This window comes from Heterodontus francisci, unplaced genomic scaffold, assembly GCF_036365525.1.
Source record: "Heterodontus francisci isolate sHetFra1 unplaced genomic scaffold, sHetFra1.hap1 HAP1_SCAFFOLD_49_2, whole genome shotgun sequence".
NCBI lineage: Eukaryota > Metazoa > Chordata > Chondrichthyes > Heterodontiformes > Heterodontidae > Heterodontus > Heterodontus francisci.
The window spans coordinates 2435244-2451436 of NW_027140919.1; the positions used below are offsets into that span (position 1 = coordinate 2435244).

General features: G+C 42.6%; 1 protein-coding gene across 1 annotated transcript; it reads left to right on the top strand.

Moving 5' to 3' along the window:
• The first annotated feature begins 528 nt into the window (after positions 1-528).
• Positions 529-12238, top strand: LOC137361398 (scavenger receptor cysteine-rich type 1 protein M130-like). Its single transcript, XM_068026266.1, has 4 exons — positions 529-733; positions 7691-8005; positions 10539-10685; positions 12129-12238. Exons 1-4 carry the CDS (start codon positions 571-573, stop codon positions 12236-12238), a joined length of 735 nt encoding a protein of 244 aa, XP_067882367.1. The 5' UTR covers positions 529-570.
• The last annotated feature ends 3955 nt before the right edge of the window (positions 12239-16193 follow it).

Genomic DNA, 16193 nt, shown 5'->3' on the forward strand with positions numbered 1-16193 from the left:
TATGAAACTATTGTCCCAAGTAAATCTCATTGATGAATATTATAATTGTACCTCCCTTTTACGAGTCTGAACCATTTATGTTAAACATGAGCAACAGGACTCCTTGTACCAGTTCTTGCCACACAATACTTTTTACCCAGTTCCAACTGTTGATACAGTGCGTGTTCCTCAGTTACAGTCACGGCGACTGGGTAAGTTATAAATAAATAAATAAAAATTGTAAACATTATGGTCCTGTCACAGTATAAGCAGTAGTGATACAGAAAACACAGATTCATCAGTTTTGAAAAGAATGGAACGATCTGAGAACGAATAGTGCCAGATCTGTGATTAATCGGATGTGTATTGAAATATAAATATTTGTATTATTGTGATTATTAATGTATTATACTTATTATGATATAATACGCTTATTCAGATCACAGATCTCCTAGACTAACATCCGGAGACTCTCCATGCTCAGGCAGACTGGAGATCCAGTATGGTGAATACTGGGGAACAGTGTGTGACCTTGACTGGGATCTGAAAGACGCCAATGTGGTCTGTAGTCAGCTGCAGTGTGGAGTCGCCATGTCTGCACCAAGATATGCTCATTTTGGAGAGGGCATTGGGCTCATACGGAGTGATATCTTTGAATGCATCGGAAACGAGACAAGTTTATTGGACTGCCGTCTTTTTGAAGGAACTCAGCAGGAGTGCAGCCATCGGAACGATGCCAGTGTGATCTGTTCCGGTGAGTACAGACTTACTGAAAAGCAGACAACTTCCTGCTTAATATTTGGAAAACTGAGGAAGGTGACATTGCCGTCTTTCTGTCTAAAAGGTTCATATTTAAACGAGTCATTTTCGTTTACCATTACTGCTGTAGGTCTGGTGTAACGTGGTTCAAGATACCCACAATAGTTGATCAACAAGATGTTTCTAAATCCGAACATTATTCTGCAAGAAGCAGAATTTCCGCAAGTTTATTTATCACTGCACCGAATGTATATCTATAATTGCATATTGGCTGCAACAGTCGGGAGTTGACTAAATTAACATGCACTGGCCAATTTAGATACTTTAATGTGAGCACCACGAATGATCCGACATTTCAATAGCCTTTCAACCCTCCCTGCCCACGTTAACACTTACAGGGTATAAACGAACGGCTGTTCTTTAGCACTGCTCAGTGCAATCAGGCCTGAATTGAAAGATTGCAAAGTTAATTTATAGAATGTGTGCATTTTATACGCTAAATATGACAGGATCAGACACATATCCACATGATCAGTACAGAGCTTTCAGTTGCACCAGCCTACTCGAGCATTCAATCAGATCATACTTGATATGTTCCTCAAGTCTCTTTACCTGGCTTTGAACCAGATTCCTTGATACACCGAGCTAACAAAAATCGGTCAATATTAGTCTTGAAAATTTAGATTGGATGCAACATCCACAGCTCTTTACTTTGGGAGTTGTGAGGGAATGTTCCAGATTTCCACTACAATTATATAAAAATGTATTTCCTGTTTGTTCTCTGAGGCCCAACTATCTTCTGGTGCTTGGTCCGTTACCTGCCCACCATCAAAATGTCAGAAGTTGGGCAAATTGCTGCTGATTGCATGATCTTTAGTTCCATTCATAATTACTCGAATAAGGAAACAATTCATGCCCACTTACATCAAGATCAGGACATTATTTAGACTTGGGTATATAAGTAGAAAGTAACACACTCACCACCTCCGTGTCAGGTAATTACTATCTCTGACAAGAGAGAGAATAACACCTCCCCTAGCTATTATAATCAGTGAATTCACTACCACTGTCAAATCCTGCTGGGTTTTGTCAGTGACAGGGAACCTCACCATTCAGAAAAATGCTGAGGCGACGGGAGCATGTCAGATGATGGGTATTCTGTGGCAAGTAGCTCACCTGCAGAATTCCCAAAGACTTTCCTGCTGCTGAACGGCATAGGCTAAGAATGTTAAAGGACAAGGCTCTTCCACATTTCAGGGAACCCACCCACAGTTTCGGTAATCCTTCTTCATAATGAGAGGAGGCAGTGGCGTGGTGCTAATGTCACTGGACTATCAATCCAGAGGCCCAGGCTAATGCTGGGGACACTGGTTCAATTCCCACCACCGCAGCTAGTGGAATTTAAATTCAGTTAATTAATATGGAATTGAAAACTAGTCTCAGTAATGGTGACCATGAAACTATTGTCGATTGTCATTAAAAGAAAATCTTGCTCATTAATGTCCTTCGTGGAGGAAATCTGCCATTCTTACTGGTCTGCCCTAGATGTGATTCCAGAAAAACAGCAATGTGGTTGGTTCTTAATTTTCCTCTGACATAGCCGAACAAGCCACTCACTTGTGAAGGGCAACTAGGCATGAACAACGAATGCTCACCTTGCCAGCGACACCCACATCTCATGATTGATTAAGAAAACAGAAACACTTGAAGCCAAGGAATCATTGCAGTATAATAAAAACAAGAAATGCTGGTCCCGCTCAGCAGGCCTGGCAGCATCTGTGAAAAGAGAAGCAGAGTTAACGTTTCGGGTCAGTGATCCTTCTTCAGAACTCGAGTATCCCTTATGCTGCATACTCTCCCTGGTCAATATATCCTTTTTAACAATGTATTGCCCACAGCTGAACACTACACCAGATGTGGCCAGACCAGGGTTTTTGTTTTGCCCCTGTAGCATCATTTCTCGCCCCTTGTATTCCAATCCTCTAGATATAAATCCCAGCATTCCATTAGTTGTTTTGATGTTCGTTCCCGTACTTGCCCATGAGCCTGAAGTCTCTTTTCCATGTGCTGCTTCCGGCTTTTCACCATTTAGAAAGTTCTGTAACCTTTTAAAGTCCAAATTGGACACCTCACAATTGCCAAACTTGAAATAGTTTTACACAGTTACTGATTTTTTTTGTTAAGTTATGCTTAAAATATACATGATTGCAATATGGCTGATTTTTTTCAATGGCAATATTGAATATGTCAATGATATGTGGCTTTCTATCCAGCCATCTAAATCATTACTAAATAGTGGAGGTTCCTGTGGGACGGCACTATCAGATCCTGCCAGTTAGGTTGTCTGCACATTATCCCTGCTGTCAGCCTCCTAAGCAGTTAATAATTTGCACTGAATCCAATGACCTTCAACTTTAGCCAACAATCAGTTATGAGGGATTTTCTTGAGTGCTTTCTGGAAGTTCATCTGAATAACATCCATTGAGCTTCCCCTGCCCTCTACTTTAGTTACCTTCACAAAACAATTGATCAGGTTCATCAGGCATGATCTACCTTTTACAAATCCATGCTGGCTCTCACTGATTGGCTGTAACTTTTCAAGGTGATCAGACACTCCATCTTTAAATGTATACTCTAGTAATTTCCTGACAATAGCTGTTAGGCTAACCAATCTATAATGTCCTCGTTTCCCTCGTTAACCTTTCTCAAATAGCCGTGTGACAATTGCAATTTTCTAATCACTGTCCCAGCAGTTTGATCTCAATCATTAACAAAGTGATGGAAGGTGTTGTTTACAGTGCTATCAAGCAGAATTTTCCAATAAATTACTCACTGATGTTCAGTTTGGGTTTTCTCGGACCATTCAGCTTCAGACCTCATTGCACCGTTTGTACAAACATGAATGAGAAAGATGAATTCCTGCAGTGAGATGAGAGTGACTGTCCTCGACGTCAGGGCAGCATGTGGCCACGTGTGGCAACAAGGAACCTTAATAAAAGTTCTGTCCATGTAAATACTGATGCACAGTAATTATGTATAATTCCTGCCATTTCCTTATTTTCATTTATATCACAACTGCCATTGTAATGAGACCACATTGCTCTTAATGACAATATATTTCTGAAGTTATTGTCAACAATTTGTAGCTCTTGTGATCTGTTTTGTCATCCTTTGTTTTTCTTTGTATCGCTGCCATTCACGAGGATCTGAGCAATGTTGTTTTTTTGAATTTTTGCATGATTTTGATTTTGTTGTGTCTTGCATGCCGGTCTAGTATAGACAAGGTGGAGTTTTGAATTGGACCATTCAATGCGGTGGTCATTGAGTTGAGCTTGCTTGACGATAGCAGTCTTGTCCCATTCACTGCATTGGGGAAGCTATGGAGATCAATAAACACCATACTGTCCCCCTAACAGTGGCCTGTTCCTCAGTGAATATCTGGCATTTTCTACACAAGAAACGCACCAACACCTGCTCTGCCGCCAACATACCACCACCAGAACAGTAGTATGGATTGATTTGCCACGATGCACAATAGCTGACCAATCAGCAGCACGAACAATGGCATATACTGACCTATCATCTTCTTCTTTGGCCTCCTTATCTCGAGAGACGACGGATAAGCGCCTGGGGTGGTCAGCGGTGTGTGGAGCAGCGCCTGGACTGGCTATAAAGGCCAATTCCAGATTGACAGGCTCTTGCACAGGTGCTGCAGAAAAATGTGTTTGTCGGGGCTGTTTCACAGTTGGCTCTCCCCTTACGCTTCTGTCTTTTTTCCTGCCAACTGCTAAGTCTTTTCGACTCACAACACTTTAGTCCCGCCTTTATGGCTGCCCGCCAGGGAATATAATTAACAGACCAATAACAGCCAGAACAAGAACATGTAACAACCTATCAGTAGTAAGATCCTGTCCACATTCCCGTTCTGCACTGCATATAAACGGACAGCTTCCACCAGATCCAATTATTTCTCCAGACAATGGACAGAGTGCACTGCCCAAAACGTCGAGGTCTGCCAATATTTCTAACAATTCTATTATCAAGAAAGCAACTGCTATTTTCAGCGCAAATGCACGTGATGTAAAACCGTAAAATGGTCTTACTCAAATGTTGCATCTTTCAATTATCCCTTTCCCTGTACTACCTAGATATACTACATTTCCAACTGTGCTCTACCCATTAACCCCGTCTCCCACCAACCTCCCCTCACCCATTTGCCAGTTTCAGGTTCCTGTAACAATCCTATTTATCCTTTATTCTGGGACCCTGATCCCAACCCGATTCAGGTGAAGCACATTCCAGCAGAATATTTCTTTAATATCCCAGTACAGGTGACTGCGTCCCATAAAATTTAACACCTCTTTCCAACACCATAACCTTCAACCACGTGTTCATCTCCCTCATCTTTTTTTCTATGTCAATGTGCAAGCGGCTTGTATAATAATCCTTGAGATCTTCTTTTTTCTTTCAGCTCCTGGTACTCTCTGAAAAGAACCTCTTGCCTCCTCTTTCCCATGCTATCAGTCCATACATGGTCCACAAGGAATGGATATTTCCCCTCCATTCTTGCAATCTGCTTTGAGATATCCCTCACTTTGCACAAGTTGGGCAAATACTGTGTGGGAGTCTTAATACCCTAATTATTGAATCACTTAAAAGTATCACATTATGCTCCACTCCTCCTCCCGTTGAACTGCTTCCTATTCCAAGGTAACAAGGTCAACATTCTGGCTGTCCTTCTGACAGACTTTATCCTTATCCTCAGAAATAGCCAGTACATTGTTCCTGTTGGATAGATTCACTTTTTGCATATCCTCGATCTCCATCTCATATGGATTTCCATTACTGTGCACTATAAGCTGCAACAAACTCATTCTGATCCTGCAGCTCACTACAAGGTGTGATTGAAATCTGCAGCAAACTGTCCAATGCACCTCTTGCTCCCATTGGGGTTTCTCCAATTCCCACACCAGCTCTATGACCCTGAGCCAGAGAGTTTCCAGATAGAGACATCTGCTACAGACATGTTCCCTCAGGACAGTTCAGTTTCTCACAATTTCCAATATCCGGAAAAAAAACTGGTTTGCCAGAACTTAGTCTGTCTTTATTTTAGACGTAAAATTATGTGCAGTTGCTTTTTAGTTTGAAAGCTACTTTACTGGTTAGCTAAAGCCAAAACACGAAGCACTCACCAATTAACGTAATACTTATTTGCAACTTACCCACGCCCTCTCATACTCTGACCTAACAATTGCTTCACTGAAGGAGTTTCCCCTCTATTTGCCTGTTATCTGCCTCTCCCAATAGACTCTGCTGCTGCTGGCTGTGGTTCTGTTTTAAATCGGTGACTCCATTCACTTACTCAAGCTTAATAGACAAAACAAAGCACCTCCATCCAAACACACGCCCTCTACTATCTAGTAGGACAAGGACAGCAGATGGATGGGAACATCACCGCCTGAAATTTCCACTCCAAGGCACACACCATCCTGACTTGGAATTATATCATCATTCCTTCACTGTCCCTTGGTCAAAATCCTGGATCTCCCTTCCGAACAGCTCTGTGGGTGTAGCGAGAGTACATCGACGGCATTGGTACAAGAAGACGGCTCACCACAATCATTTCCAGGACAATTAGGGATGGATAGGAAATGCCAGCCTCGACAACACCCCATCCCCTGTGAAATAATAAAAAAAAGCATGTTCCCCCTCTTCTTACTCTTAGCAAATTCCAACTTCCCACTTTGTTCCTAATGAATTCAATCAACATTGTGAACTGTGTTTACGCTCTGTACCGTACCTGAAGTTTACTTACATCGGTCTTTTCGGGCACATTCAAGTTGCCACAGTTTAGACAGATTCCAGCTTACAGTATTTACCTCTATTCGGGCAATCACAGCTGATTGACTTTTCACTGCTCACCTGAATTGCACTGTTAACTGCTAACAATGAACTGCCTTGCAGTTTTTTTTTTTGAAGTTCAAGTTAAATTCTAAATGTTAAGGCCATATTTCAGTCTTAGCCACTAATTACCAAATTATAAACTTCCCACTCTGTTTATAACACATGCAGCAAAAGGTACAATTTTTGTTTACACCCTTTGCCTTAACTGTAACTGCCTAACAGCATTGCAGAAGAACATTCCACATGCAGACAATTGCAGTACAAAATGAAGGTCCTGACATCGGTTTCAAGGGCAAATAGAGTTGAGCAATAACTGCCACCTCTGCCAGAGATGCCCACATCCCTCAAAAAGAAATGCAGCTCCTAAATGGCCTTGTTTGATATTCGTTCTCCAAATATTCTATCGCGCATCTGTCAAACCCCTTAAACATTTTAAACACATCAACTAGATAAGCTCTAAAGTATCTAAATCTAATCTACGACAAACAAAGTTTATGCAACTTGTCTTCATAATGTAACGCTTTAAGCATTGTTGTCATTCTGGTGACTCTGTCCTGAACCACCTCCAAAGCAAATGGTTTTGTGAAGTGCGGTACCCAAAAGCGGCAACAAATACAACAGAAACATCACATCCTTCTGACTTCTATATTGCAAGACCCAAGAGATAGAGACCAACAATCTATTAACGTTTGCAAGAAGAGCTCTTAATTTTTGAGTGTTCATCCAACTTCTTAACGAGGTTCTGCAGTAATTATTGTGATGAAAGGACACAGACCTGAAACATAACTCTCTTGCTCACTCCACAGATGCTGCGAGACCTGCTCAGTATTTCCAACATTTTCTGATTTATTTCAGTTTCCAACATCCGCAGTATTTTGCTTTTGAGCTGCTGTAGTAATTTGAATTGTTTTGAATAGATAATTTGTGTAAAGTATGGATAGATGATCGTGGTAGATAAGATACAACTTTTTACCTATTTTCCGTTTTGCTGTTTCTATGTGGAGGATGATTTATAAATTATTTGGATCTGGATTTGTTTCCAATACAGGGAAACATGGACCCCGATTAGTTGATGGGATGAACAGATGCTCTGGAAGGGTGGAGGTGCTACACAGAGACCAGTGGTGGACGCTGTGTGACCTTTACTTTGATATGGAAGACGCCAACGTGGTCTGTGAGCATCTTCAGTGTGGGACAGGAAGCTCAGTCCCAGGAGGAGCTCACTTTGGGAAAGGAACCGGTCCAATGTGGAAGGAAAATTACAAGTGTCGGGGAAACGAGACGCGATTGTGGGATTGTCCTGTTTCATCCTGGGATCAATTTAGCTGCTCACATGAAAATGATGCCAGTGTCATCTGTACGGGTGAGTCATCTCAGTCAATTGAAGTTAAATGCACCAAATGTTCTACTGTCAAGCATCATTGACTATTTCCACAGGTCGCTGATTCACTAGTTTTTCTGATCCCATGCTTCCTTTGACACTAAGATCCTAAGATGTGTTTGTGGGTTTATTGGTCTGAATTAAATTACAAATGCATCCAAGAGCTTCACTCCAATAAACATTGAATGCATACAATGTCTCGTTATTAGTACTTATCGTCATATAATACCTCTTTCCGGGTAAATCTAGGGCATTATTCAAGGGCTATAGAATCAGCAAGATGCTCCCAGGACCACTGCCATAGAATGGAAATGTTGCTCGAGCATTGAAACTGTTATCAATGTAGGCAATTCAAATATGAATTATCTGGAATTCTCAGCAAAGATCAGTTGTATAATAGAAAACACTGTGAACTTTATTCCAGCTAAATAGCGTGAGATAAATGTTAATTTCCATTTCACCAAGTGCAATAAAATTATAGTGAGTGAAGTAACTCGTTATTTCACCAATGTGCTATGTCTTGGATTATTTCACAAACTTGATGTAAATTACAATTCTGCCAGTTTCCAGGATTACATTTATCTCTCAGCCAGCACCCTCATATAACAGATTATCTGCTCAGTTATCTGATCACTGTATGTGGGTCATTGCTCTATGCAAAAGTGCTCCCACATTTCACAATTTAAAATATAGGTAATAAAAACAGTAAGTGCTGGAAATGCTCAGAAGATCTGGCAGCATGTATGTTGAGTGAAACAATATCAACCTTTCATTTTGCGGATCTTTAATCTGAACATTGAGATTTAACAGTTGTTAAAGAAAGGGGAAACCAAGGAAAGAACAAAAGGAATAGGCTGCGATATGGTAGAAGCCAGGAGAGACTAAATGGCAAAAGGGACAATGCAAAGCAAATAGATTTGGAATGGGCCAAGTAAAAAGCACATTTATAGGTGTACATTGGAAGTAGGAAAAGGGGTAAGGAATAAGATCTGAATTTGCTGAACTCAGTGTTGAATCACAAACGTTGTAAGGAAGCTCGTGGAATGATGAAGTGCTGTTCCACAAACTTATGTTAACCTTCATTGGGAATGTGTAGGGGAAAGTGGATGGAGAGGTCAGAGTTGGAGTTGAATAAAGAATGAAAATGATAGGCAACTGGAAGCTGAAGGTAAAGCTTGCAGACTGAACAAAGGTGTTTTGCAGACTAATCACTTAATTGTGTTTGGTCTGCCAATGTAAAGGAGATAGCATCATGATTAGTCAATAGAGTAAATGCAGGATACTAACGAAGAAGCATTACAAGTAAATCGCTGTTTCACTTGGAAGCAGTGCTTGGGGGCTTGGGTGTGAGAAAAGTACACGTAACTGGGAAGTGGCAGCATCTCCCGCGCTTTCATGGAATGCTCCTGTGGGAAGGGGTGCTGAGAATGATTGCAGAGTGCATCAGGATGTCACAGAGCGAATGGTCCCTTCAGAATGTTAAAAGTGGAGGGAAGGGGAAGATGTGCTTGGTCATGGCATCACATTGAAGGTGGTGGAAATGGTGGAAGATCATGTGTTGAATATGGAAGCTGGTGGAGTGGAAGGTGAGAAGAAGCAGAATCCTTTCATGGTTCTGGGAAGGGGGAAAGGGTGAAAGCAGAAGTATGGAAAATGGAATGGACGTGCTTGAGGGCCCAATCAACTATGGTGGGTGGATGAGGACGTGAGGAGAGTCCTTGGTTGAGGGGAAAGGAAGACATATCTGGAAGCACTGGTATGGAAGGTTGCATCACCAGACAGATACAATGCAGGTGGAGAAAGTGGAAGAATGTGATAGATTTATTAGAGGAAACGGGGTGTGAGGAATCATAAACAAGGTAACTGTGAGAGTCACTGGGCTTACCCTTTATATTGGTTAATAACCTATCCCCAGAATCAGAAACAGAGATGTTGAGGAAGGGAATGGAAGAATTGAAGATGGACCATGTGAAGATAAGGAGGAGAAATTGGAAGAAACGTTGATGATATTGTCAAGTGTAGGGCGAGAGCAGGAAATATCAGTACATGTGGAGAGGAGGACAACCTTCAGTCCGGCGGGTCTGTCACCTACTGCATTAGTGACTGCAAATCAAAAGTGCTTCATTGCCTGTGAGGCGATTTAAGACGTTATCGGAAGCATTGTGTCAACTTACACTTGTCTGTTTCTCTCCATATTGGTTAAAAGGAACTGTCATCTGTCAGGAGCCATTTAAAATCCCTGTTCCACCCTTCGATCTCATCACTTATCTATAGGCAGTATTTGCCGCGCTCAACCCCACTTAATTTTACCCTTTTTGCTCAGTGTAGTCAGCGGAAGCTACTCGGTATGCCACTAAAATGTATTTACTGAGAAAAGGTAATGGTGAATAATATCTTCTGACAAGCCTTCTGGACAATGATGACAGAAATAGTAACCATGAACATTAATAACTTTTCTGGTGGCAGTAAATTATGAGACATTTTGCTTCCATTCTCAATGTGTTTAATATTGTAGATGAAAATTGGTCACTAAGGCTGACGAACGGAGGCAGCCAATGTGATGGGCGAGTGGAGATTTACCACACCGGCAGCTGGTGGAGATTTCAGGATAGACTCTGGACCCTGAATGATGCCAACGTGGTCTGCACACAGCTGGGCTGCGGTGAAGCGACAGCCGCTTATAACTATTCAAAGGACGGAGAGAGTGAAGGACCCGTCTGGGTGAATGATGTCCAATGTGAAGGAAACGAATTGCAGCTCCAGAACTGCAGCTTATTCACATTGAATTCGTCTCTCACTGACAGTATGGATGTCGGGGTTCTGTGTTCAGGTGAACAAATTCTTCACTGCTTTTACAAAAACATAAAAGTGAAATGTCTAATCTGCTGAGAAAAGCGATAATATAGGTTACTTGTTCCTGGGTGTCTCAAACCAGTAATTTCACTATAGGAGAAGGGGTGAGGATGGTGGGTGGTGGGGGAGCTGGGGCTGGATGGCGTGGTGTGCAGAGAGAGAGGACACGGACACAATTAACCAGCAAGAACTTTTTTTGACAGAACTTTCAGTAAGCATTCATCAAAAGAAGTTTAACAGGAGTGCAATTAGACAAAAAACTGACACAGAGCCAAACACAGAGATGTTTCCGGTGGAAATTCTGATCTGGGGTTTAGATGGTTAAAAGCAAGACTGAAAGTTGTCGGGGATGGAAGTGCGTAATGTACAAGAAGGTAGATTCAGAGAAAAGCAGAGCTCTTGAAATGATTCAGGCTGGAGGCGGTTATACTGATGCCAGGGGGAGCGCATGAAGGTGTCTGAACATGAAGATCATAACTAACAACTCGAGGCATTGGTGGCTGGGAAACCAGTGAATGCAGTGGCGCTCCTGAGAGAGGCTTCATGTAGGGCAGGCAACAAAACTTTGGATGAGCTGATGTTCCTGGAGGGTGCAGGATGGGTGATCACCCAGGAGAACATTGAAATATTCGGTTTTGCAGGCAACAAAGCATGGGTGAACATTTCAGCAGCAGATGGGCTCAGGCAGGAAGGAGGGTGAATGATGATAGAGGTGAAAGATAACGGCCTTGTGATAAAGAGAATATGAAATTGGAATTTAGTTTAGTTTAGTTTAGAGATACAGCACTGAAACAGGCCCTTCGGCCCACCGAGTCTGTGCCGACCATCAACCACCCACTTATACTAATCCTACACTAATTCCATATCCCTACCACATTCCCACCTGTCCCTCCCATCTCCCTATACTATAATGGCCAATTAACCTATCAACCTGCAAGTCTTTGGCATGTGGGAGGAAACCGGAGCACCCGGAGGAAACCCACGCAGACACAGGGAGAACTTGCAAACTCCACACAGGCAGTACCCAGAATTGAACCCGGGTCGCTGGAGCTGTGAGGCTGCAGTGCGCCACTGTGCCGCCCCGAATCTCAGCTCTGGTATCAAATCCGGCACCGAGCTTGCAATCAGCTCCATTGTACAGTATATAAGTGGAGATAACTGGGTGGGAGTTGTTCTGGTGTAAGTGTCATTCGGCTGTGCATAAAAATAGACAGTTGTTTTGGACTATACGCTTGAAAGTTCCATTGTGCAGCATGTAAATACAGGCATATGTTCTGGAGATGTTGCATTATGCAGAATGCAAGTGCGGACAGGTGCTTTGGGGTTGTTCGAACGAGCATTTATTTACATATGAAAGAGTAGAACTTACAACATCTGTGATCAATACATTTCAGCATTTCACGTCAGACGTTTACAGTGCCGAATGGTTATGACACACTCCGTCACTGGATAGAGTAGAGTATGTGTATGTCATCTTGTTCTTCAGTTCGGTAAATGCTAAGCTCTACCCAGCAGTTATGTCCGCCTACAGAAGCCATGTGTCTTCTCCTTGTCTTCGACTTCTCTGTCTGATGGGTCACATCGCTGATTTTGATTCTGCAAAGTGTCTGACGTAATTAGTCCAATCAGTTTTGTCCACACCAGTTTAAATACCGGTTTCCTGCTCAGCCAGGAGGTCTGTACATCTGGAGTTCAATTGTCCATGGGAACTTCCTGATCCTGTCCAACATTTTGCAGAGAGATCCTGTTTTCTGCCCTCTTTGGTCCGGTCCAACAGTCATATATTGATAATTAGTAGTTTAGTTCATTGATCTTTTACAGACAATAGCAATTGATAATGTGCCTCACAAGTTTCGTTTGCTCATTGAACATAATAGCACCAGCCTGTCTGAACAGAGAGGTCTGCATATTTTCTGTTCAGACGTGTGCTTTATCTCTAAAATTACTCAAATGTCTTCATTGTCTAAGACAGAGTCCCATCCTTGCAAATGTAAGTGATTCTGTTATGCAATTAACATTAAATTGATTTATGATAATGTTATAATGAACACAATCCTCAAACATAGTTCGACACGCAGATACTGCATATTGCAAAGCTGATGTTTAAGAGTAGTACATCTGGAGGTTACATTCTCCATTATTAAGCCGAAGTAATAAATAGGGTAGATTGAACAAATTCTAGCCTTGCTAGTGACACCCACAACCCCTGCAAGAATTAAAAATAAAACAGAAAGGCACGGTGACATCTGGCCATCTGTCTGGCAATATAATCCTGAATGGATCAATCGCATAAAGCATCATCGGGTCCTACTCTTCTTCACTAAAACCATGCATTAGACGAAGATCATCCAGGAAGGCAAAGAAAACGCACAGCATATCTTCTCCATCATAAATCTTCACCCTGAACCACTCCCCTGCCTCGTCCACCCTCAAATCCAAAAATAAGTGAGAGGAGCTCGTGGACCTTTTGTTACAACGTTCAAAAATATCTGTTCAGTCGCCTTGCACTATTTTCCTTCCTTCCCCAACCCACCAGGCCTAACTTCCTAACTGTTCCCCACCCCACTCCAAACCATCACCCTGAATTCGCATTTCTTGTTCCTCTACTTGACACTTCAAGCTCTCTCTGAACCTGTGCTGTTGATGAAATCCACATCTTGCTGCCTACATCTTATTTCTACTAAACTACTGAACGCACACATTCTCTTCCTGGTCCCCATGTTAGCTAACAATATTAACGATTCTCTCTCTCTCTTCAGGTTCAGCCCCCTCCCCTTCAAATCATCTGTCATCACACACCTCTTTTCAGAAAGGAACCATTGACCACCTGTACATGCAAATTACTGTCCCAGATCTAGAACATAGAACATAGAACATTACAGCGCAGTACAGGCCCTTCAGCCCTCGATGTTGCGCCGACCTGTGAAACCATCTGACCTACACTGTTCCATTTTCATCCATATGTCTATCCAATGACCACTTAAATGCCCTTAACGTTGGCGAGTCTACTGTTGCAGGCAGGGCGTTCCACGCCCCGACTACTCTCTGTGTAAAGAAACTACCTCTGACATCTGTCCTATATCTATCACCCCACAACTTAAAACTATGTCCCCTCCTGTTTGCCATCACCATCCGAGGAAAAAGGCTCTCACTATCCACCCTGTCCAACCCTCTGATTATCTTATATGTCTCTATTAAGTCACCTCTTCTCCTCCTTCTCTCTAACGAAAACAACCTCAAGTCCCTCAGCCTTTCCTCGTAAGACCTTCCCTCCATACCAGGTAACATCCTAGTAAATCTCCTCTGCACCTTTTCCAAAGCTTCCACATCCTTCCGATAATGCGGTGACCAGAACTGCACGCAATACTCCAGGTGCGGCCGCACCAAAGTTCTGTACAGCTGCAGCATGACCTCGTGGCTCCTAAACTCGATCCCCCCACTAATAACAGCTAACACACCATATGCCTTCTTAACAGCTCTATTAACCTGGGTGGCAACTTTCAGGGATTTATGTACCTGGACACCAAGATATCTCTGCTCATCTACACTACCAAGAATCTTCCCATTAGCCCAGTATTCTGCAATCCTGTTACTCCTTCTGAAGTGAATCACCTCACACTTTTCCGCATTAAACTCCATTTGCCATCTCTCAGCCCAGCTCTGCAGCCTATCTATGTCCCTCTGTAACTTGCAACATCCTTCGGCACTATCCACAACTCCACCGACCTTCGTGTCATCCGCAAATTTACTAACCCACCCTTCTACACCCTCATCCAGGTCATTTATAAAAATGACAAACAGCAGTGGCCCCAAAACAGATCCTTGCGGTACACCACTAGAAACTATACTCCAGGATGAACATTTACCATCAACCACCACCCTCTGCCTTCATTCAGCTAGCCAATTTCTGATCCAAAGCACTAATTCACCTTCAATAACATACTTCTGTATTTTCTGCAATAGCCTACCGTGGGGAACTTTATCAAACGCCTTACTGAAATCCATATAGACCACATCCACGGCATTACCCTCATCCACCTGTTTGGTCACCTTGTCAAAAAACTCAATTTAACTGTTCGTACCTCGCCAAAGTCCTTGAATGTGTTGTCGCCTCCCAAATCCATGCTCATCTTTTATGAATCTGCATGTTTCAGTTCCTCAAATCAGATTTATAGCCACACCACAAGACCAAAACAACTCTTATCAAAGTCATAAATGACATCCTAAGTGATTGTTACAAATCTAAACGATGCCTCCTCCTTATTCTTGACTTGCAAACAGCTTTTGATGTGAATGATCATAAAATTCTGCTCCAACCCTTCTCCATTATCACCCGGCTGGGTGCGACTACACTCAGCTGGTTCTAGTCTTATCTACACAGTCATAGTCAGAAATTTACCTGCAATGACTTCTCTACCCGCTCCTGCCACGTCACCTATCGTGTCACCGAAGGATCTATCCTTCGACACCTCATTTCTCATTTGCATGCGGCCTTTCAGTGATATCCGCAAAAACAACCTTAGTTTCCACATGTATCTCACACAGTATCCAACTCTCCCTTCCATCCAACTCTCTTGATCCATCCACAGCCTGTACACTGTCAGAATTCCAGTCTGACATTCAGTCCTGCATCAGCAGAAAATTCCACCAACTCAGTGTTCAAAAGATAGAAACCATCAGTACCCCTTACATCTGTTCCCTTGCCACAAACCCCATTTCTCTCGATGCCAACTGTGTGTGAATCAGGCAGACTGCTTGTGATCTTTGAATTATATTTGACCCCGACGTGAGTTCCCTATCACATGATTAACACTGTCTATTTTCACCTCCATTGCATCACCCGACTTTACCCTTATCTCGTCTTGTCGATTGCTTTGTTCCTCTAGACTCGATTATTCTAATGCACTCCTGGCTTGCTTCCCTCATTACAACCTCTGCAAAATCTGCTGTCTCGACCAAGTGCCAAACAGCCATCTGCCCTGTACTCGCTGACCTACATTGTTCAGCAATGCGCGATTTTAAAATTCTCATCCTATTTTCAAATCCCTTCTTCACTTCACAGCGCCTGTCTTTGCAATCGCCTCCAGTCTGACAGCTCCCAGTTCTGGCTTCGTGAGCATTCCTGATTTTAATCGCGCAGCATTTTCGGCCGTGCCTTTAGCTGCGGAGGTCACACGCTGTAGAATTACTTCCTTAAATTTCTCTGCATGGCAACTCCTCTTTCCTGCTTTCAGACGCTCCATAAGAACTAACTCTTTGACTAAGATTTTGGTTATCTTTCCCAATGTATTTTTTGGTGCTCCATACTAAAATGTCT

Coding starts and splice junctions, on each gene's coding strand:
- LOC137361398 (XM_068026266.1), top strand. CDS start 571: ATGTCTGCACCAAGATATGCTCATTTTGGAGAGGGCATTGGGCTCATA. Junction 734..7,690: donor TGCCAGTGTGATCTGTTCCG/GTGAGTACAGAC, acceptor TTTCCAATACAG/GGAAACATGGACCCCGATTA. Junction 10,686..12,128: donor CTGCACACAGCTGGGCTGCG/GTGAAGCGACAG, acceptor TCCATTGTGCAG/CATGTAAATACAGGCATATG.